The sequence below is a fragment of the Meleagris gallopavo genome, chromosome 3 (assembly GCF_905368555.1).
Source record: "Meleagris gallopavo chromosome 3, MGAL_WU_HG_1.1, whole genome shotgun sequence".
NCBI lineage: Eukaryota > Metazoa > Chordata > Aves > Galliformes > Phasianidae > Meleagris > Meleagris gallopavo.
In genome coordinates, this window is record NC_139406.1 from 1,687,244 (window position 1) to 1,710,109 (window position 22,866).

General features: G+C 41.0%; 1 protein-coding gene across 1 annotated transcript in view; it reads right to left on the bottom strand.

Moving 5' to 3' along the window:
- Nucleotides 1-22,866, bottom strand: part of CNTNAP2 (contactin associated protein 2) — a 791,915-nt gene that overhangs the window by 479,124 nt on the left and 289,925 nt on the right. Inside the window, exon 3 of the mRNA XM_010708239.3 lies at nucleotides 9,252-9,445. Within this exon, the coding sequence (XP_010706541.1) occupies nucleotides 9,252-9,445 (194 nt within the window). The remainder of the gene's footprint in view (nucleotides 1-9,251; nucleotides 9,446-22,866) is intronic.

Below are 22,866 nucleotides of genomic sequence, written 5' to 3' on the forward strand. Positions count from 1 at the left end.
TGAGCCCACATGAACTTTATGAGTTTTAACAAGGCTGAGTGCAAGGTATTACACTCAGGTTAGGGCAATTGCAGATATGTATACAGACTGTATGTGGACTGGGAGGAGAACTCATTGAGAACAGTCCTGTAGAAAAGGACTTGGGGATTCTGGTGGATAAAAAGCTGGACATGCACCAGCAGCGCAGCCCAAAAGTCCAATTGTATACTGAGCTGTATCCAGAAAAATTGGGGCAGCGGGGTGAGGGAGGTGACTTCCTCCACCACCTTGTGAGGTGTTATCTAGAGTACTGCATCCAAGCCAGGGGCCACCAGCACAAGAATCATAAAGAGCTTTTAGAGAAGATCCAAAGGAGGGCCATGAGGATTGTTAGAGGGGAAGGCCAACAAGGCTGACATCTTGGTGGGGGTTTGTTATAGACTGCCTAACCAGAATGAAGAGATGGGCAAGGCATTCTGAGCTATTGACAGAAGTTCCACAATCAACAGCTCATGGGGGTCTTCAGTTTCCCTGATATATGCTAGAAATTCAATACAGGACAGAGGAAGATGTCTAGGGGGTTTCTGGAATGTGGGGAAGATAACCTCCTGATATAGCTGGTAGGAGAGCCTACCAGGGAGATGCCTCAGTAGACCTGCTGTTCACAAAGAAGAAATGATGGGAGATGTGGTCAGGATCTGTTTGGGCACTGTAACAATGAGATAGTAGAGCTTTTTATTCTTGGTGAAGACGAGAGTAAGATCAGCAAAACCAGTCCATTTTAAAAAAGACTTTGTGTGGGTCACCTGCATACCAGAAGTTTGCATTGAGGGAGAATTCGCAGAAAGATTAAAAACCACAGCACAACACCACAGAAAGAGCCACTGGGAAGGGAGGGCACAGATCCTGAGGTACAGCAGCACCAACATGGTGTGGGTGGACGTAAGAGCAGCCAAACCCCCCAAGTGTATAAAAACCAGCCACTAGAGTGCACAGTGAACAGGACAGAAAAAGAAGGCTTGGAGCATCAGTTTATGCAGGCAAATCATGCAGGGCAGGCAAGTTCTGCGAGTGCTAGAGAGATAAGTTCATCAGGTGATCATTACACACAAAGCACAGGGTCGCCACACTCTAAGTGCAGGATTACTACTCTCCAAGGACAGAGATTTAGTCATGGTATCCATCCGAAGGAGTTAGGGCATCTGCCCTGTCAGCAAGGATGTTGAAAGCATGACAAAAATGGATGGCAATAATGTAGCTGTCCAGACTTCTGGCTAGGAGGCTACAGGGTGAAATATATAGATTAAGAATATCATGGGGGAAAAAAAGGAAGGGGGAAAACTACAATTCACCCATGCACAGACAGGTTATTCCAAAGGAAAAACAAAAAACAAACAAATAACAACAAAAAGACAACAGTATCCCATCAGTTTGAGGAAAACACTTGTCAGGCTGGAAGAAACAACACAAAGGAAAGAAGTTGAAGGAAGCAAGTCCATGCCTGAAACTGCAAACACAAATCCTCCATGCCTGCTCCAGCCCCCCAGGTGCCTCTGCAACACAGGTAGGAAGCCCTGAATGTGAAAGGAAGGCCCACCTGAGGGTGATAATAGCCGACTCAGACTAGAAAAACTAACAAAACCAATGAGTAAAAGACTTCGCTCAACATTAAGACTGTATAACTGAAGAAGAGATGGGTATTACTTATAAGCAATTCCTCCCTACAGGAAATTGAATGCCCGGTATACTGGAGCAGACGATATTTGAAAAGTCGTGGAAATCAGGTGAAGTCCCTGGGGACTGTTAAAAAGGCAACATTACACCCATTTTTAAGAAGAGTAAAAAGGATGACCCTGGGAACTACCCACCTGCCAGTCTCACCTCTGTGCTGTAGAAGATCTCGAAGCAGATCCTCCTGGAAGCTATGCTAAAGCACATGGAAGACAGGGAGGTGATATAGGAGAATCAATGGCTTCACCAAGGGCAAATCCTGCTTGACCAACCTACTGGCCTTCTCTGATGGTGTCACTGTGTCAATGGACAAGGGAAGAGCCACTGATGTCACCTGCGTGGATTTCAGTAAGGCCTTTGACATGTTACCCCACAACATCCTTTTCTCCAAATTGGAAATGTATGGATTTGATGGTGGACTGTTTGATGGACAAAGAACTGGCTGCAGGATTGAGTCCAGAGACTGGTGGCTAGTGGTTCACTGTGTGGACGGAGATCAGTGATGAGCATTGTCCCCAAGGAGTCATTACTGGGACTGATACTCTTCAATATCTTCATCAATTACATTGACAGTGGAGTTGAGTGAACCCTCAGCAAGCTTGCTGATGGCACCAAGCTGTGTAGTGCAATTGACACACCTGAGGGATGGAGTACCACCCAGGTTTGAGTAGTTGGCCCAGTTGAAGCCCTCATGAGGTTCAACAAATCCAAATGCAAGATCTTGCATCTGGTTTGAGGCAACACTCACTATGAACACAAGTTAGGGGACTGAAAGGATTGAACAAAACCCTGCCAAAAAGGATCAGGGGGTACTGGTGGATGGGAAGCCAGATGTGAGCCACCAATGTGCACTCACAGCCCAGCAAGCCAACCATATCCCAGGCTGCATCGAAAGCAGCATGGCTAGCAAATTGAGGGAGGTGATCCTGCCTCTCTACTCTGTGCTGGTGAGACCTCACCTGGAGTAAAGCATCCAGATATGTAGTCTTCAGTACAGGAGAGATATATACCTGTTGGAGCACAGCCAGCGGAGGCTAAGAAAAATGATCCAAGAGATGGAACACCTCTCCTATGAGATGGAAGGCACTCTTCAGTCTAGAGGAGAGAAGGCTCCAAGGTTACCTGAGAGCAGCCTTTCAGTATCAAAAGTGAAGTGAAGTGAAAAGAAGGGGACAGACTCACAAGCAGATCTGTGGTAACAGAACAAGGGGAAATGATTTTAAGCTTAAAGGAGGAGAGATCTATGTTTTCTTTTACTGTGAAGATGGTGAAGCACTGGAACAAATTGCTCAGGGATGTGGTGGGTGCTCCATCCCTGGAGACTTTCAAGGTGAATTTGGATCAGACTCTGGGCAATCTGATCCAGCTGAGGATGTCCCCTTCCCAACTCCAAAGATTCTATGATTCTGATTATGGTAACATTTGTAGTGTTACCATAAATAGGTAACGCTAAATGTGCTCAAATATATTCAAAAAAAGAAGTTATACAATTTCCCCTAACAGATTCCACACAGAGAAAACTTAGAAAATAAGCTTCTTTATAATAGTACAGATGTTTATCAATCAAGTCCTTTTCCTTAAGGTTTTGAAAAACTTGTCAGTGTCAGTCTGAATTTCAGAAGGTTTCTCTTTAATTTTTTTTTTTTTTTTAATAGAATGACAGTGAGTGTTACACCAGTTCGAAGAGATTTAAGCTCTACTGAATCAAAACAAACATTTTCCTGCATCCACATACTTTCAGTTATTGGTACTCAGTGTATAGGTTAGCAGCATGCATCAAGTGTTAAGCCTTATTGAGTTCAGTGAGAATTACAACTCCTTACTCAATACAGCTATAATATACTGATACAGTTGCAAGCGAATAGAGCAATCCTTATAAAGTCAAGGTGTGGTAGATAAGGATTCAGAGCCATCGTAGCCAGATAAACCATTTTCTGATTAAATTAATGAAACACAGGTTATTTCGTGAGGGGGGAAAAAAAAAAAAAAAAAAAAAAAAAGATTTTTCCATGTGGAAGAGGTGTTTGAATTTGAAAAAGTTTTTCTAGTAATAAAATATCCAGAGAATTAAGAGCCAGTAAAATTCTGGTCACTTTGCAGGTTTTGCTATGGAGATAGAGAGATACCAGACATAAAAATCCTGCCAGACAAAATACATCAGGGCATCCTTAAATACAGAACAGCAATAAATTCACATTATTTCCAAACAACCTCAGGTCCTTGCAATAAACACTAGTCAAAACATTCCCATTAAGCTCCTCTGCCTAGGGCTGCACATTATATGATATTCTAGTAGCAACCCAGCAACAAACAGCAATACATATACTATTCTAATCACATTTCATATTCCTAAATTGTTCCCATAACTGTACGTTGAAAATATATTTTAAATATAATTTAAATTGGCTTAATATGATTTAATTCAATATAAGTACTTAAAAAGAAGAGAAGAAGCCACTCATCTAGCAAATGCTTCTGTGATGTAAACTTCCACTCAAGATCTTACTGTGTACTTAGGAGGACAGAAGCAGCAAGTATCAAACTGGAGGAAGAAAAAAAAAAAAAAAAAAAAAAAAAAAAAACACTTTTCTAACATATTTCAAAAATATTGTTTAAAGCCATAAAAAAATAAAAAGATTTAGAGGAAAAAAACAACAGTGAGAGTTTTTGCAAAACAAATAATTCTTGTATATCCTAGTAGAACGGGTATATACTAGAATTCATTCCTCCTTCACTTTTAGTTACTATACACAACTTCTGTGTATTCCCAGGGCACACGAGAGGTACTGTTTAGGACTCCTTCTCAAAGCTTGCTATGAGAGACTATGTGGGATCCCTTATCTCAAGGACTGTCTGAGCCATTTGGCACTTCATCTCAAGGCTTACATGAAAGCCCACAGTCATTTCGTGTCTTGCCAGTCCTGCCTATGCATGATTGCCAGGGGTAATGAAGATAAGACCAGAAAGAAAAACCGGTTCTGAAGGGTTCAAGGTGTGACCAAGCAACCTTCTGGGTGCACATCTCAGAGGAGTACTGTGTCCAGGTTGGAGCCCCCAGTACAAGAAAGACAGAGCTGTTAGCGAGGATCCAGAGGAGAGCCACGAAGATGATCAGGGGGCTGGAGCACCTCCCCTACATAGACAGGCTGAGGGAGCTGGGCTTGTTCAGCCAGGAGAAAAGCCAGCTGCAGGGTGACCTCATTGCAGCCTTTCAGTACCTAAAGGGAGCTTACAAACAAGAGGGGAATTAACTCTATGAAAGAGTAGATAACAACAGAACAAGGGGAAATGGTTTGAAGCTGAGGGAGGGAAGATTGAGGTTGGCTGCCAGGGGGAAGTTCTTTACTATGAGAGTGGTGAGTAATCTGGGTAATTATAGGCCTGTCAGCCTCACATCCATCCTGGAAAGGTAATGGAACAGCATGTGCTGGATACCATCTCCAGACAACTGGGAGAAAAGGAGGTTATTAGGAGAAGTCAGCATGGGTTCACCAAGGGGAGGTCGTGCTCGACCAACCTGGTGGCCTTCTATGATGCTGTCACATGCTGGGTGGATGGAGGAAGAGCAGTAGATGTAGTGTACCTTGATTTTAGAAAGGCATTTGATACTGTCTCCTACGACATCCTTATAACAAGGCTGAGGAAGTATGGGATAGACGAGTGGACAGTGAGGTGGGTTGAGAACTGGCTGAGTGGCAGAGCGCAGAGGGTCGTCGTTGGTGGTGCAGAGTCTGGCTGGAGACCTGTAACCAGTGGTGTCCCTCAGGGGTCTGTGATGTGTCCGGTCTTGTTCAAAATCTTCATCAATGACCTTGATGAGGGGACAGTGGCCACCCTTAGCAAGTTTGCTGATGATACGAAGTTGGGAGGATTGGCTGACACGCCTGAAGGCTGTGCTGCCATTCAGCGAGACCTGGGCAGTAAGAAACCGGATGAGGTTCAACAAAAGCAAGTGTAGGGTCTTACACCTAGGGAGGAATAATTGCATGCACCAATACAGGCTGGGGGATGAGCTGCTGGAGAGGAGCTCTGCACAGAGGGACCTGGGCATCCTGGTAGACGACAGGTTGGCCATGAGCCAGCGGTGTGCCCTCGTGGCCAAAGGCCAATGGCATTCTGGGGTGCATTAAGAAGAGCGTGTCCAGCAGGTCGAGGGAGGTGATCCTCCCCCTCTACTCTGCCCTGGTAAGGCCTCATCTGGAGTACTGTGTCCAGTTCTGGGCTCCCCAGTACAAAAAAGACAGGGATCTCTTGGAAAGAGTCCAGCGGAGGGCCACAAAGATGGTGAAGGGCCTGGAGCATCTCCCCTATGAAGAAAGGCTAAGTGAACTGGGTCTGTTTAGCCTTGAGAAAAGACAACTGAGAGGGGACCTGATCCAGGTTTATAAATATCTGAGGTGTGGCGGCCATAGCGGTGAGGCCAGTCTCTTTTCAGTGGTACGTGGAGACAGGACGAGGGGAAACGGACATCAGCTGCAGCATAGGAAGTTTCGCACGAATGTGCGTAAGAACTTCTTCACGGTGAGGGTCTCGGAGCACTGGAACAGGCTGCCCAGGGAGGTTGTGGAGTCTCCTTCTCTGGAGATATTCAAGTCTTGCCTGGACGCCTACCTGTGCGACCTGGTGTAGGGAACCTGCTTTGGCAGGGGGGTTGGTCTCGATGATCTCTAGAGGTCCCTTCCAACCCTTACAATTCTGTGATTCTGTGAGGTGCTGGAACAGCTGCCCAGAGAGGCTGTGGATTACTCGTCCATCCCTGGAGGTGTTCAAGGCCAGATTGGATGGGGCCCTGGTCAGCCTGGGCTGATATTAAATGTGGAGGTTGGCGGCCCTGCGTGTGGCAGGGGGGTTGATGATTCATGATCCTTGAGTTCCCTTCCAACCCTGGTCATTCTGTGATTCTGTGAAATTGACCAGCTGAAAGGCAAAACATATGCTGCACATACCAACATGTGCTGTTACCTAGGAATCCAAGATTGCCAACAATGCAAAAGGACAGTATAAATGACTCTTCGAACAAAGGGCTTGAGAGAGACAGAGAGAATCCTCCCCACTGGCATGAGGATATCTTCATATCAATGGAATGCCACTGGAATCCACAGAAATGACTACCTCTTGCTTTCTATAAAGAACCCTTTCTTTTATTTCTTATATTTTCACTATTTACTGTGTTATGTAATATCATACCTGCTTCAGTATTAAGAATTGCTGAAATTTGCATTTCTGTTTTCATTTTTTCTCCTGTGGTTTCTCCTTTAAATTTACTTTTGTCTGGCAACAACTATACTCAGGTATGAAACTGATGGAACACAGGAACTATATAGCAGGATCTATACCTTTCTCTCACAGATAAAGAATTGAAACGTACAAATCCCAAGGGAAAGACAAAGTACTGTGCAATGGGATTTCTAAGTGTATTCTCTATTTTCAGGATTACTGCAGTCACTATAGCCAGGAAGAATATGAATTTAAGTTTCCTATGCTGGCTATGCTTGTCTCATGGACTCTGACTTGCCCCTCGCACTTACAGATTCATTTTGTACGAGAAATCTAAATAACAAATAACAACAGCACAAGAAATCTAATAAACAAACAACAGCAAAAAAAAAAAAAAAAAAGCAAAATTTTTCACTATCTCATTTCCACACTGGCAAGTCTGAAAGTCTGTCTCATAATGTTAGTACAATTGTCTAGAAAACTTTCTTCATGCTCAGGCACCTTTCCTGCCTTTGCAACTTATTAACAGTTAATAAGTACAGTACATTCAAGATTAAACAGAGGTGAGAATATCACTTCATAAAATAAAATTCTGTTTAGGAAAGTTAAAGTCAATACTCTAGTGATGTGTGTGTGTGTGTGTGTTTGTTGGTCTTTTTTTGTTTGTTTGTTTTTGGATAATCTGGGATAGATTGCAATTTTTATACTATTCTAAAGATGCAGGACATTCACAGCAGCTGTACTGCATCTACCAGCTTGCGAAGCAAGTACAAACACAAAGTGCAGATTTCTGCACAACTCATCACATACTGCTGTAGGTTATAATTATATTCTGTAACACAAATAACGTTCCCTGAATTCAGTAAACATTTCTGATTGCTAATAAATAGATAAATGAAAGATTTCCTTACAGAAAAGCTGTCAGTATTTCTGTATTAAGATACAATATAAGAATAAATCTTTCTATAAAGCCCTCAGAAATACTGTTTTGTAAACGGTCACAGCTGGGACAAAAGTCACCAAACCACATACTGCTGAAAGATTTTTCCTTCCAGGTATTAAGAACAGATTATTCCTGTTTTATTCCTGTTTTATTAAGCCTGACTATCCCGCTTTATATATCTCTCAGACAGCTTCAGCTTCATTGTCTTCTTTCTCATTCCCTTAAGAGAAATTCATGATTTCAGTAGTAGTTCATTAAGATTTTTCTACCTCTAAGATAATACAAACACCAAAGGCTACAAGTATTTTTATATACATAAGAGCCCTTGAAAGCAAAACCTTTTATACTCAAAGTTTAAGCATGAGATTTATTTCCTCACAAGATGAACGAGATCCTTACAACCCATTCCTAAAAAATCTAAAGCAATACCTGATGTTTTCCTCTTCACTCCTGCTTCCACCCATCCCCAGCTTTTCATTTTCAGAATCCAGTACACCAGATAGAGAAGGGTTTTTCAATAAGTTTCAATGCTCTAATAAAAAACAAGTCTGCCTGTATATACTCCACATACTAAGAAAATTCCTGTAACACAAACCAAACCACTGATCTCATGCTGCATCTTTGATGTTCATTTTTAATACACCATAATAAAAGACACATCTGACAAAAACAAATCTAAAACATAACAAAATTAAAGCTTGTCTGATTTGACAGTACTCCTCCAATGAAACGTAGTAGTTAATCAATTCAATTTGGTTTCAGAAAGAATTCTGTTGTTGTCAAAGTATATTTTTTCAAAAGACCATCCATCTAAATGAACTACTATGAGGACATATCAAATAATTGCTGTCATTTTTGTCAGCAGAATAGAAGCAACTCTTTTCAAAAAGAAGGAAATTAGCAGCTTATCTGTGAAAACATTAAAAAAAAGGACCACAGGACCAAATTATATGCTTCTCTCCTTCTCTCTAAAATTATTAGAGCATACAGATTCCTGTAACTTTAATATGGAAAATACCACATACATTAAAAACATACATATACAAAAGAACAAGCCACTTTTCAAAATAAAATATTAGAGTAGAATTTTCAGAACTATTTCTGTGCCTCACTTTTATCCTATGTAAATTGAAATAATGGAATAGCAACAACAACAAAGTTGCTATGCATCTTTAATTGCTGCTATCATCCCAGATAAGATATTGCTGAGGCCTAGATAGGACCCTTGGCAACAGCTACAACTTGAATTACCAGATTTTGAGCTATTCCGTTCTGTCCTCACAAATACAACACTAATGAATCATAGAAGCTTATAGACCCTAAAAATGCAATCAGTCAACATGATTACAGCATACACTTTCATTGCATACCAGTGACTTACCCAGATATTTCCATCCTGATGGTAAGGCTTCCAGTTTCTCCCTGTATCACTACAGAGCATCCGATACTGAGTAACCCAGTCAGAACTGCTATACCTGCCTTGAGTTGCGATAGCACTGATCTGCTTCCTATTACCAAAATCCACCTGCAGCCACTGATAATGATCACTGTCTGATGGAGACCAGCCTCCTGCACCTGTTGGGTTGAAACAGAAGAGAGACGTAGACCTCAGACACCTACTTCAAAGGGAACACATTGCGAAGATGTTGATTGCTGGAAGGCAGACCAGCTGTGAGAAGTATAATAGAAAAAAGCATAAACATACAGAAGAAATATGATTGCTTTTTTTTAAAAAAATGCATCTTTAGTATAAATTCAAATGCATTAACGCTGTTGACTTAATCATTTTATGATGTAGTTATAATGATTTAATGTGCTGCTTGCTAGAGACTCAATATCTTCATTATGCTGTAATTACACTTTATTAGTTTTTGCCACATTATAATTGTTCAAAGGCTGACTAATTTGCCATGAAATTCTTTGTTAGGTTCAGTTGGCACAAATCAGTAACAATCTCTGGATTTCATAAGCACTTGAAACAGCATTTCACATTAAAGAGATAACACTGATAACACTCTCCAGCACAAGATACAGGCTGTATTCCTATCCTGGATCAACACTGCAGCTTGCACTGGGGTATGACCCAGCCGACATTAGGCACCAAGGGGGGGGAGGGGGGAAGGCAGAGGGTCTTGATCTGCCGTAGGGTCATGATGAGGGTCCCTTTAGCAATGAAGACTGGAGTGTTGACCACAAGGTCAGTAGGCCACGTACTGATTATTGGAGGGACTACTGAGCCTCCTACTCCAATAACCTCCCCCAAGTTGCAAGTAGGCCACACCACTTCGGTCCTACCTGCACCTTCCAAGGCCATTCTATTCTATGGGTACCTGGTTCTAGATTCTCAGGGACAGGGAGCAGAACATTAGTTTCATTGCCAATCTGGGGTCTGACCCAGTTATCAGTGCCCATAATTTGGATCCTTAGTGGGGAGGCCCATTTCAGTAGCATTATCAGGGCACTGGGTCTGCTGTCTCTAGGCCTGTTCATGTCCTGCAGGGTTTCATAGAGTCTTTGTCCACCCCTGCAGCAACTGAGAGGCTGTCTTCAAGAATACCTTTATAAGTATACCATTATAGCATTCAATAAGGCCTTCTTTGTTTTTGTGGCTCAAAGCTTGCTTCCTGAGGTATTTCTTGTGATAAGACTATGATTGATTTGTTGAGGAGGCAAGTGATGGGTGCTACCGTGTGGCAATCGACATCACTTTGGGAACATTTGAAAGCCCCTTCCTCCAGGGCTGTTTGCCTCCAGAAGAGAGTGCTCAGGAGTATTTACTGGTGGAAAATCTAGCCTGTGACTAAATAGCTCCAGCTTGGTATGGGAAAATTGGGGAATGATACCATCGTGTCCTGTGAAAAACAGGATGCCGATGGGCATCCCTGCTCCCTCTTATCTGCTGGTAAGGCCCGGAAGGTGGGAACAAAGGAGTTTCTGCTGAGATCCCAGAGCCAGAAGCTGCCACTCCAAGGAGAGCTGACTCAACCACTTTGGATTTGAGCTGTCACTCCAAAGACAGCTGACTGGACCACCTTGAAAGCATTGAAAAGGGGCCATCATTGCCATGGTCACTGTCATCGTTGCCACTGTTGTCGTCGTTGTCATCAACAGATCAACAATACCCGACAATCCACCACTACTGAAGATCAATGACTGAATTATGAACCATGCTGGATCCATGGTGGTGACTATCTCCCTCTTGCTTCCTACAAAGACTCCTTGCTTCTTCTTTCCTATCTTTTCTATTGCCCTCCTTCCCTTCCCCATTACCCTAATTCATAACAGTGTCTGTCCTCCTTTTCCCTATCTCCCTAGTTAAGATTTATAATAAACTGGTGGGACCAACATTTGAACCGTTGTTTCTTAATCTCACACTAGTTATATAATATTAAAAGAACTTCCTCTCCCTCCTATAAATTGGAGTGAGACACTGCCCCTGTCAGATTATATGGCAGGTGGAATCCTCATTCAGTGTTGTCTTCTTCTGCCCAGCATTGTATTACAGTACCAGTAAAAGGAGTCCCTTGGTTGCTATCAATGACTTGAGGTGTCCCGTTGGCAGCCACCAGCTTAGTAAGTGCCTTGATGGTACAGGCCTGGTTCACTCTCTGCACTGGATAGGCCTGCATTAGCCCACTTGCCATGTCGACACAAATCAGGGCATATCTTCTGCCTCACACCCAGGAAGGGGCCCATTGTAATCAACTTGGCATTGCTGGAGATGACTGTGCCCTCTAGCAAGATGGGCTGTTGTTTCAGACAATGATGTCAGTCTCATCTTAGAGCAAGAGTCACTGTCTTGGCATGCCTGGGTAATATCAGATAGTTGTATGGGCAGCCCCCATGCTTCAGTAACTGCCCACATTGTCTTTTGCCCAGCATGCTACAGCTTCTCATGTAACCAGCAGGCAATGTACTCAGATGGTGAATTCTCAATCCATCAAACTCGAGCCAGTATCGGCTTCATCACTTCCCGGTGACTGTAGGGGTTGGTGACCAGAAACACAGTAGATACATACAGTCTTGTGTTCAAACTGCATTCCGTATGTCTAACCACACACCTTTGCATGGATAGTCCATTCCTGGCTGGCTCACTGCTCAATCCAAAGAGTGATCCCCTAGTACACCAACTATCTGTGCAGATATTCAGGATACCACCACAGGGTTCCTTGGTTATAACCGTTCACATCGCTCACAGTTCTGCCCACTGGCTACACTGACCATCCCCCTTTTCAACTTAACCCTCTTAAAAGGAAAAAGCTTAGGTATAATTAGATTATTAAATTTATAATGGAATACAATTTTATTTTAGCGGATTCATAATGTTGAGTCAAATTTTGCAACTGACAAGTGTTCATGCCTTGTAATTTAAAACTAGGTTTGTGAAAGCATTTACCAGTGAAATCCATTGAAAAGTTAGGTTCAGAAAATATCCATTTGGGAAAATTTGGGCACTTAAATTTCTCTTTTTTTCACTTACATTTTAGGAGAATCAGAAAATTTTCTTCACATCATGTTTAACAAAATTTAAAGATATGTGACACTATATTTAACATTATGATGTGAAAGCAGATGTAAACACGAGTACTGTACAATGTATGAGACAGTCACCTTCTAACAGTTGCTAGTAAGTGAAACAAGACTTTCAGCCAATATTACAGAGAACAGCAATCATTCTTTTGGTTGCCTGATCAAATTTTATATCTCAATTTTGTGTTTCCTTTTCAGCTTTTCCAAATAAGTAAATAAATATATAGTCAAAAGTATGAAGGAGAAACACGTTCAGTTATAGTGGATCAGCATGTGAAGGGAATGATCTGGGAATTCCTCTTCCAGTTTGATTCATCAAGCTGTGTAATATTAGGGAGCTGACTTATTTGTTCGTTTGGTTTGTGATCTGTTTGTAACCTGTATTGAAACAAGGATTGGTAAAGGTTGTTTTTTTTTGTTTGTTTTTCAGATTAATTTGGAAGAAACCTAGATTAGATACAATTCCCCCACAAATCAAAGTACTTGAAATACTTTGTGTCTTCACTTAAGAAGCATTCATTCTAAAAAGCTCACATCCCCAGAAATGTGCATGTGCTTACAGCTAAGCATAATAATTAAATATTGTCTTGAATAAAAATATCTTCCTTGCTAGAATGAAAGAAACCTCTCTGATACTGGACACAGAATAGAGGAGATAATGAGAAAATATTTAACAAATTTTTGCCTTTTAAAAGGAGTACTGAGTTAGAAATTCAAACCTGTTTTTCACAACAAATATGACATTTTTTTAGAAATACATTTGTTTTTATAGAATAACAAATTATCTTTAGGAATGAGCAAAATAACCTAATGTAAACTCTTTGTTTTTAATTATCACTGGTTATATTCTGAATTATTGCATTGTTTTTATTTTTTAATATGGTGAAAAAAAAAGACATTGAATACATCTGTAATGATATGATATTCCATTTTACTTCATGTACTGCCTTTAATGCAAAATACACTAAAAACTATGAAATCAATGTGACTTATGAATAATTGGAAATATACAACAACTATAAAATATTTAAAATGTATTAAACATGCATACAAACATACAATATAGTTTACTTTCATTAATCAGGCAAGGAGCACGTATTGGTAGTAGAGCTGTAACAAATAAAAATGCAGACAATATCTGCTTCCTATTTTTACACTATTCCAGAATTTACTGGGATTAATCACACTCATTCAATAAGTAATTGACTCAGTGAAGTTAACTAAGAGTCATTGGGTACTGTCATTTATACTGGATAGCACTCTACTGCACAAAAAAAGACAACTAATTTCAACTTATGCAAGAATGATTGTAAAAATGACTGTTTGATAGCAGATACCAGAGAACTATATGTTCAACATACGTGGTACACAGATATCCATGCATTCAAGCAACATTCATGCACAGAAAGCCTAAGAATGTTAAACAGAAAAGCCAGCCAGAGAATGTCTGTTGATAAAGAAGGCTGTGAAAGACTTTTTTAAACTTTTATTTTCAAAACAGCTACAGAAATTTGTTTGATCTGCTCCTACTGCAGATAGATCAAACAACGTCTAACAAGTTTACTACTGAAAAAGATATTCAGTGATGCAGAAGATGCACAAAACCATATTCAAAATTAGAAGAACTTGTATAATATGGTTTAAGCACCAATGAAGAACTTGACTCAGCAACTCGAGTTTGAAAGAGGTGGGAGAGGCAGACAAGGTCTGAAGAGGAGGGGCAGCAAGCTTGTTTACCCACTTCATTTTATGGAAGCCTACTGGGGGGGGAGATGCATGATCACTAGAGACCCTCACCAAAAACTCCCAAATCTTCTGGAACCCTCAGCTGTGTAGATGGAAATGTGTTGCCACCCCAAGCTTGGACTCTCACCAACTGGACTATATAGAGCTGGACACTCATGTTTTGGTATTTTTAGTTGACCTACCACACATAGATCAAGATCCCAGCTAAAGACAACACTGGATCTGAGGATGTGGTGAAAAATCTCTTTTTTATTCTCTTCTTTTTCCTTTCTATCTCTTTTCACTTGTCTTTTTTAGTAGCCATTGCTTAAACATGCCTTGAATTAGTTGACCAGAATATAATGTCTGTGCCAAAGTACCTTTCATCCACAACACTTACTGTTGTTAGGAAGTGATCTGATTTTCCTCAAGGTAATTGGTTGGAAAGCTCAATGAATTCTTTTAGATTGTTCCTCTGAGTCACTTGTCCTAGAATTTATTCCTGTTTTAGTCACATTTATTCACCATCCCCTGACTCGAATCATAATATAACACAAGTACTGCAGTAAGTCTAATTTCCTGCACTTTTGAAACCAAAGGTCTCAATGATATAAATGAAAGAAGGATGTGAAATATAACTAGGAAATGAACTATTAAAAGCTATAAATTGAATAATAACTACCACCAACCCTAGATCTTAAAAGGTTAACTTTGTGTAATTTTAGAAAACTTCTAACAGCCTTTCAGCAAGGAAACTTAAAATCTCTCTTCTTTAATAACTACGTAATAATAGCCTGATTCATTCAGAGTTTGAATCTGCTTACTTGTATGGGAAAAACACAAACTAAATTTTCAATGACAAATAACACTTCTAGGTCACTCTAATATTGTCAAAACAATACTTTCTGATACTTTGCTATTTTCCTTGCTACTTTCCTTACTACTTGCTATTCCTTTATATAAAAGATAAATCAAGAGAAAAAGGAAGACTTTGAAATACTGAGATCATTCATCTACTGCACTTTAGAGAAAATATAGAGAGACATTTTCTACGGTACCTTCCTTAGAAAACAATATAACAAACACCTAAATTGCATGAATCTACCCATACTGTTAGTCAACTGTTTAGGATATCAGTGGCAGTTTCCACTTTTTTGTTTACTATTTGTCACTGTAGATACTGAATGTGTGTATACAGACAATAAAATGTTTAACTTTACACATAGAAAACAGAAGTACAATATTGAGTAGGTCTAGTAACACTGATAACTGCAAATGCAAAAGACTTGCATAGTTGCAAGGGTTGCACTTTTAAACTCTATTAGGCAGAGCCCTCTAAACCAACAGAAATCCTTATATAGGAACCACTGTCACTTAAAACAATCTGTTTCTGACATTAACGTGGATAAGTATTTTTTATTTCTTTATCATAAATAAAATGCATTAAGTTTCTTATCACAGAATAACAGAATGGCCAGGGTTGGAAGGGAACTCAAGGATCATGAATCTCCAACCTCCTTGACACATGTAGGGCCAACAAACCTCCACATTTAATACTAGACCAGGCTGCCCAGGGCTCCATCCAATCTGGCCTTGAACACCTGCTGGGATAGGGCATCCATAACCTCTCTGGCAGCCTGTTCTAGCACCTCACCACTCTCATAGTAAAGAACCTCCCCCTGACATCCAACCTCAATCTTCCCTGCCTCAACTTAAAACCACTTCCCCTTGTCCTGCTGTTATCTACTCTTTCAAAGAGTTGATTCCCCTCCTGTTTGTAGGCTCCCTTTAGGTACTGGAAGGCTGCAGTGAGGTCACGCCGCAACCTTCTCTTCTCCTGGCTGAATAAGCCCAGTTCCCTCAGCCTGTCTATGTAGGGGAGGTGCTCTAGCGCCCTGATCATCTTTGTGGCTCTCTTCTAGACCCTCTCCAACATCTCTCTGTCCTTCTTGTACTGGGGGCTCCAGACCTGGACACAGTACTCCAGATGGGGCCTCACAAGAGCAGAGTAGGGACAATCATCTCCCTGTCCCTGCTGGCCACCCCTCTTCTGATGGAGCCCAGGATACCATTTGCTTTTTGAGCTGCAAGAGCAGACTGCTGGCTCATGTTCAGTTTTTCATCCATCAGGACCCCCAGGTCCTTCTCCGTAGGGCTGCTCTCAAGGACTGATCCTTCCAGTCTGTATGGATGCCTGGGATTCCTCTGGCCCAAGTGCAAAACTCTGCACTTTGCTGTGTTGAACCTCATTAGGTTCATCCGGGCCCACCTTTCAAGTCTGTTGAGGTCCCTTTGAATGGCATCCCTTACTTCCACTGTGTCAACTGCATCACTCAGCTTGGTGTCATCAGCAAACTTGCTAAGAGTGCACTTGATTCTACTGTCAATGCCATTGATAAAGATGTTAAAAATCACCAGTCCCAAGACAGTCCCCTGAGGGAAGCCACTCATTACCAGCATCCACCTGAACATACAAACATATATTCATATGTTTGGATTTGTAATCCGATCTCTCCTTTCGAAGTAGAGATTTTTTTAGAATGTTTTAAAAGTTCTTTCCAGAAGAGACAAGCAATGGAATTACAGACAACAACATGAACAACCCTGATAACAGGGAAACAATATACACCATGCTCTGGAAAATGCCAATATTGATATTTAGAAGGCAATAATTATTGAGAAAACAGCAACATGATTATAATCAACCTCTACTTTACTTATATCCAATCTGTAAAAAACAAACAAGCAAAGAAACAAAAAAACATATGAAAAACTACAAAATTGACAATATTTCTTCGTCTCCAGAATTCAGTATTAGAATTTATCCTAACTAAGGCCACATTTACTATAAAATGGCAAATTAGACCCAAACTTTAGCATAACTGCCCATGAGTTTCAATAGAAACTTTACAGAGATGCATGAAGAATTGTTCTCAAGTAAGCTTTCACTCTCAAGTAAGAATCTAAATCACTTATGAAACATAAAATACAACTTACAAAATTTGTGGGCAGCAGAAGCCCTAATTCACTTTAGCAAGTACTTCTAGACTTTCTTAGACTGGTATTAAGTCTTCCCCTCCACTGAAAAATAAGCAAGGGGAAAAATATTCCTAATTATGTTTCTCAAAATAGTTTAATTTTAATTCAAAACTCAAAAATTAAGAGTAAAAATTACCCAAGAGACAACAGTAGTTATCTGGATACAGTCCACATGGATCTTTTTTTTTCAAAGAATGTTATAATCACTATATTATTTTTTAAATCTCAACAGATCTTTCTTGCAGTATATGCAATAAAAATAAATCCCTTGATGTAGTGTCTGCTTCTTAATACTCACTGCTTCCTAGGATAGCTTAACTGAGCACAAATCATATATGAACGATCAATCTGTTGGTAAGGAACAGTGTTGATGTCTAACAGTGGAAAAGTGAATGAGATCTCATAGCTGTTATTCACAGTTGTCAAACTCAAAACAGCATAAAAATCATAAGCCTGGGGAGTCTCATCTTGAGCTCTTCAGGAACAAACACTGAGCAACTTCATTTTAATGAACACATCACTTTAAACTGTGCTTTTCCCATCTGTTCTGAATTCTGATTACATACGCAAAAAGAAACTCATTCACAATTTCATCCTAATGGAGTCTTAGAACTTGGATGAGATTTAAATACACAGTATGCATCATCTATATTCAAAACATCAACAGATTATTCTCCATGAGATGTTTTCTTGTTTTGCAGACTGAAAGTTGAGGCATGCCAGTCGTTTTCTGCCTGGCATACAAACCTCTGGCATACAAAATAACCACAGTGGCATTCAAGAGACAAGGAAGAGATTATAAAGATCTCCCTTTACTCATAACCTCGTTTCAATCAAGAGGACACAAATCTTTCATTGCATGTTTATACATTGCAGCCCTGTGGTTTTTCAAGCAAGTCTGGTCATATCCCTGGCAATTGCTAGCAAGGGTACAGCTAATGAATAACAAATAGTAGACATTCCCTCTGCAGTGCCTCTGCTGAGTGATCAAGCCACGGTCAGCAGATTCTTACCCAAAACTTTACTGATAGCCAGATAAGGAGCTGCTGTAATGTGAAGTTCTACCAACTGCGACTGAATAGCATTTACAGCACTTTGAAATCCAGATACAAGATGATTACTACATCACCGGTATTTCCTTATAGTTGTATCACAGATGACAGCCAGAATCTCACATTCAGTTGAGCACTGACTAGCCGCCCCAGGCCCACTTCTTTCTCATGGTCTTCCAGCTACTCTGCCCTAAGCCTACAGCATTGCCTGGAGTTGTTGTGAACCAAAGTGCAGGACTTGGCACTTGATCTTTTTAAACTTCATCCCACTAGCCTCTACTCATGATCTAGCCAGTCCAGCACCCTCTATCTGGCCTTCTTACTCCTTGGCAGATCAACACTTTCTCCCAATTTGGTGTCATCTGCAAACTTGCTGAGGGTGCAGTCAATGCCATCATCCAAATCATAAATGAAGATAATGAATGGGGCAAGCTCCAGTGCCCTGGGAAATATTACTTGTGACCAGTCACCAAACTGGATTTTACTTCATTCATAACCACACTCTGAGCATGACCATCCATCTAGTTCTTTACCCAGCAAAGTGTGTACCTGTCTAAGTGTGGGAGACAGTGATAAAGGTTTTACAAAGGTCTAGGTGGGCTGCATCAACAGCTTTTCCCTTGTTCACCCAGCAGGTCACTTGATCATAGAAGGAGATCAGGTTGGTCAAGTAGGACCTGCCTTTCATGAATCTATGCTGGCTGAGCCTGATCTCCTGGTTGTCCTGCACATACTGTATAATCATGCTTAAGATGATTTGCTCCATAACCTTTCCTGATACTAACATCAGGCTGGCAGGCCTGTAGTTCTCTGGATCCTCCTTTCTGCCCTTCTTGTAGATGGGAGTAATGTTGGCAAGCCTACTGGGACCTCTCCAGTTGATCAGGAATGCTGACAGATGATGGAAAGCAGCTTGGCTGTCATCTCCACCAACTCCCTCAGCACCATTGGGCGGATGCCATTTGGCCCCATGGACTAGTGCCAGTCAAGGTAGAATACTAGGTCAGTGTTTCCACATGAATCATGGAAGGTTTATTCTGCTCCCCTCCTGAGATTTCCAGGTCAGGGAGTAGAGTGTCCTGAAGATAACTGGTCTGACTTTTAAAGACAGATGTAAAGAAGACATTGTGAACCTCAGCCTTTTCCTTATCCTCAGTGGTCATGTTCCTTGTTGCATATAGTAAAGGATAGAGATTCTCCTTGGCTCTCCTCTTACTGTTAATTTATTTGGAAAAAAGTTTTTTGTTCTCTTTTACAGTGGTCAGGTTGAATTCAAGCTGGGCTTTTCCCTTTCTGAGTTTCTCTCTGCACATCTTAACAACTTCTTTGTATCCTTTCTGAGTTGCCCATCCCTTCTTCCAAGGAGGTAGATTCTCTTTTTCTCCCAGAGCCTCAAGAAGAACTCCCTTTTCATCCTCACCAGTCTTCTTCCCCGTCAGCTCATTTTGCGGCTCAGGGGGACAGCCAGTTCCTGCTCCTTTAAGACTTCCTTCTTTGGGAGCGACCAGCCATCTTGGACCCCTTTACTCTCTAAAACTCAATCCCAGGGACTCCCCGTACTAGTCTCCTGAACAATTCAGAGTTGCCTTTCATTTCTTCCACAAGAGAAATTCTCTTTTTCAGCTGGAGCCTCAGGGAATGCTTCATCTTCATGCACACCAGTCTTCTTCCCGGCCAGCTCATGTTATGGCTCAGGGGGCAGTCTGCTCCTGTGCCTGTAAGACTGCCTCCTTGATGAGTGACCAGCCTTCCTGGATCCCTTTATTCTCCAGGACTGAATCTCAAGTGACTGTCCCTACCAGTGTCCTGAACAGTTCAAAATTCCCCCTCCAGAAGTCCAAGGTAGCAGTTTCCTTGACTCAACCCCCCCAATTCTAGACTTCACCAAGATTTGAGAACTCTGCCATTTTGTGTTTACTATGCCTAAGACAGCTCCTGACCTCTACATCTCCTGTCAGCCCTTTTCTGTGATCAGCACATCTAGCGGGGTATCTCACCTGCCTGGCTAGGCTCTCTTATGAGCTTCATCAGGAAGTCATCTTCCACATACTCTAGAAATGTCTTAGACTGCCACTTCTGCACTGTATTGTATTTCCAGCATATATCAGGGAAGTTGAAATCCCCCATGAGAACAAGAGCTAGGGATTATGGAACATCCGCCAGCTGCTTGTAAAATGCTTTATCTGTCTCTTCATCCCAGTTAGGTTGTCTATTACAGACCCCAATGTGATGTCTGCCTTGTTAGTCTTTCCCTTCATCCTTGCCCTTATGAGTAAAGATTCAACTTTTTCGTTCCCAGCCCCAAGATCAACAACATCAAAACTTTCTTCCTTTTTTTTCTTTTTTTTTTCCTTTCTTGCAAGTTCGGCAGGGAGTTACTCCACCAATCTATCTCCTGCTCTCACCCTCTTATATTCCTTAATCTCTTCACCTCCCCACTGAGCTTTGTCACCATACTGAACAGATCATCCACTTGCTCACATCTCATTCAGGTAGAATTCCTGCAGCCCTTCACCGGCAACAGGATCAGGAACTCCCTGCAGCCAGAGACCTGAACCATCTAATTTTTAGGCACACACTCCATCCGAGCCACTGCATTCTTTTTTGCCAGAGCTTTCTGCCTAGCAGAGATCATGGCTGGGTCTGTTATCTGTGAGCCAGTCTCCTGAGTAGACAGAGATACTATGCCTTCCTTGCCCTTCCGTGTTCACTTGCGCTGCATGAACTGCTTAGGCAAGCTGCTCTGCCATGCCCTATTTGATAGTCTTGTTCACTGCGCTCCCTAGTGGCTGGTTTTCCGAAAGCAGGGGGTGATCCCACCGCTGCTCCCGGCTCCATCCCAACCACTTCAGAACACCGCTGCCACGCAGAGGTCTATGGTGCCCAGCAGCTGCTCCGTGGCAGGGCTGTGGGCTCCGTGGCTCAACCAGCTGAGGCAGTTCCCTGCTTTGGCATGGAATGCTTCTGCTCCAGAGCCAAGTATCTCACCAAAAAGAGTTGTGTTAACTCTAAAACGAATTATGAAGTATGGTAGATGCCTCAGAATAAAACTCCAGTGCCTAAGCACTGAAGTTAGGCAGCAGAGGTTATATCTTCGGTCTTGAAATTGATTGACTTTATTTTAGTACCTGATTTGCAAGGACTGACCTCTTTCTGTAAAAAGCTTCCTTAATGTAGGTAAAAGTTTGCCATGTGGAATATTATTCTTGTGTTACCACCTATATACATCATCTCCATGTACAGGTGATACTTCTGTGAATGCAAACTTTAATGCTTTTGAAACAAGTACTCAATAGAAGAAATACAAGCATTTAGAAAAAGTATGAGAATTTCTATCACATCGTATGGGTATGATTTTCATGTATGTGAAACTGGAAGAAAGTGATTGCAAGGAGTAAGAAAGACCTATACTTTCCTGTCTGTAAAAGTCAAGTACAAACTTCTTAATCATCCATTGTTTGTGGCCAATCACTCCTGCTTGAGTGAAAACAAGGATTTACACATTCTGAGTTGAATTAGAGAGCTAATTAGGTCTGCCTTTTGAAATGATGCTGATAAGAACACAAAAATATTTATTAGCTATTTACAGATTAATATCCCAGTGCTGCTTCAGAATACTTAATGTTCAACTCTGGGTTTTTAGGATATCTGGTAGTGGACTTAGTTTCTGTTGGGATAAACAGTTACTGCTGTAATGGTCCTTGGAAAATATGGAAAAGTATATTTGTAATAAAACCATCCAGCCTGGCTGTCTGCAAGGCTGCCAGCAACGTGGATGATTTTCTGCTGGAGTCAGCTGTTCATTCACTTCAGAAGCTACTAATGAACTCAGTTGAGTTGTGCTGGAAATAATCTAGCTGCTCAGATATCTCAGGCTGATTTGCTGACTCTAGCTGTCTGTGGCCCTAGACATCTTCTCATTTTGCTTATGGCTCCAGGTTGCCTTAGAAATGCTGCCTCTTCAAATACTTGTTGGGAAATAAGATTTTCACACAAAGATGAAGACAGTATTACTATTATTTTTTCTTTCCTCTTTCCCCCCATTTAGACATGTATCTAGTAAACTGACAATGTATTTTGAACTCTTCAATTAACAAATTGGAAAAAATTTCCATCCTTTCTGTTTTCATCAGGTTATGGCAAATTAACTTAAGCCAATGTTGCTTTATTTTTATCCAATTATTTGAGCTTAATTTTCCACAGAGTTTACTTTGATTGTATTTTTAAAGAAAAAGATGATGCTTTCCTTTTAAAAACTTCCTTTTTCAGTGAACCTGTCTGTTCTTCATCTACATTAATTAATTTTATTATTATTATTATTTCTTCATTTTCAGAACATGATTTTTCCTTCCCATTCAGAGTCCATTCTGGTGTCTTCTTGCAGTGCATGTTTTTCCTATCATTCTGTACACTGCTTCAGGGTGCAGAAAGGACTTGTAGTTCCAAAAGAGTGAGCTATAGCAAGCATTTTTATTTGTACTTATAAGAATACCTTTTAAAAAAATGTGAATATTTATGAATAATGTTTAATTAGGACCCAATTGTTGAAGTATGATTTTAAGGTCAACTGAGTTGCAGTCAAAACTGTCTTCCAAAGATGAGACAATCATGGAGCTTCACTGAGCTGCATTACAAATGCAAACAGGGTGG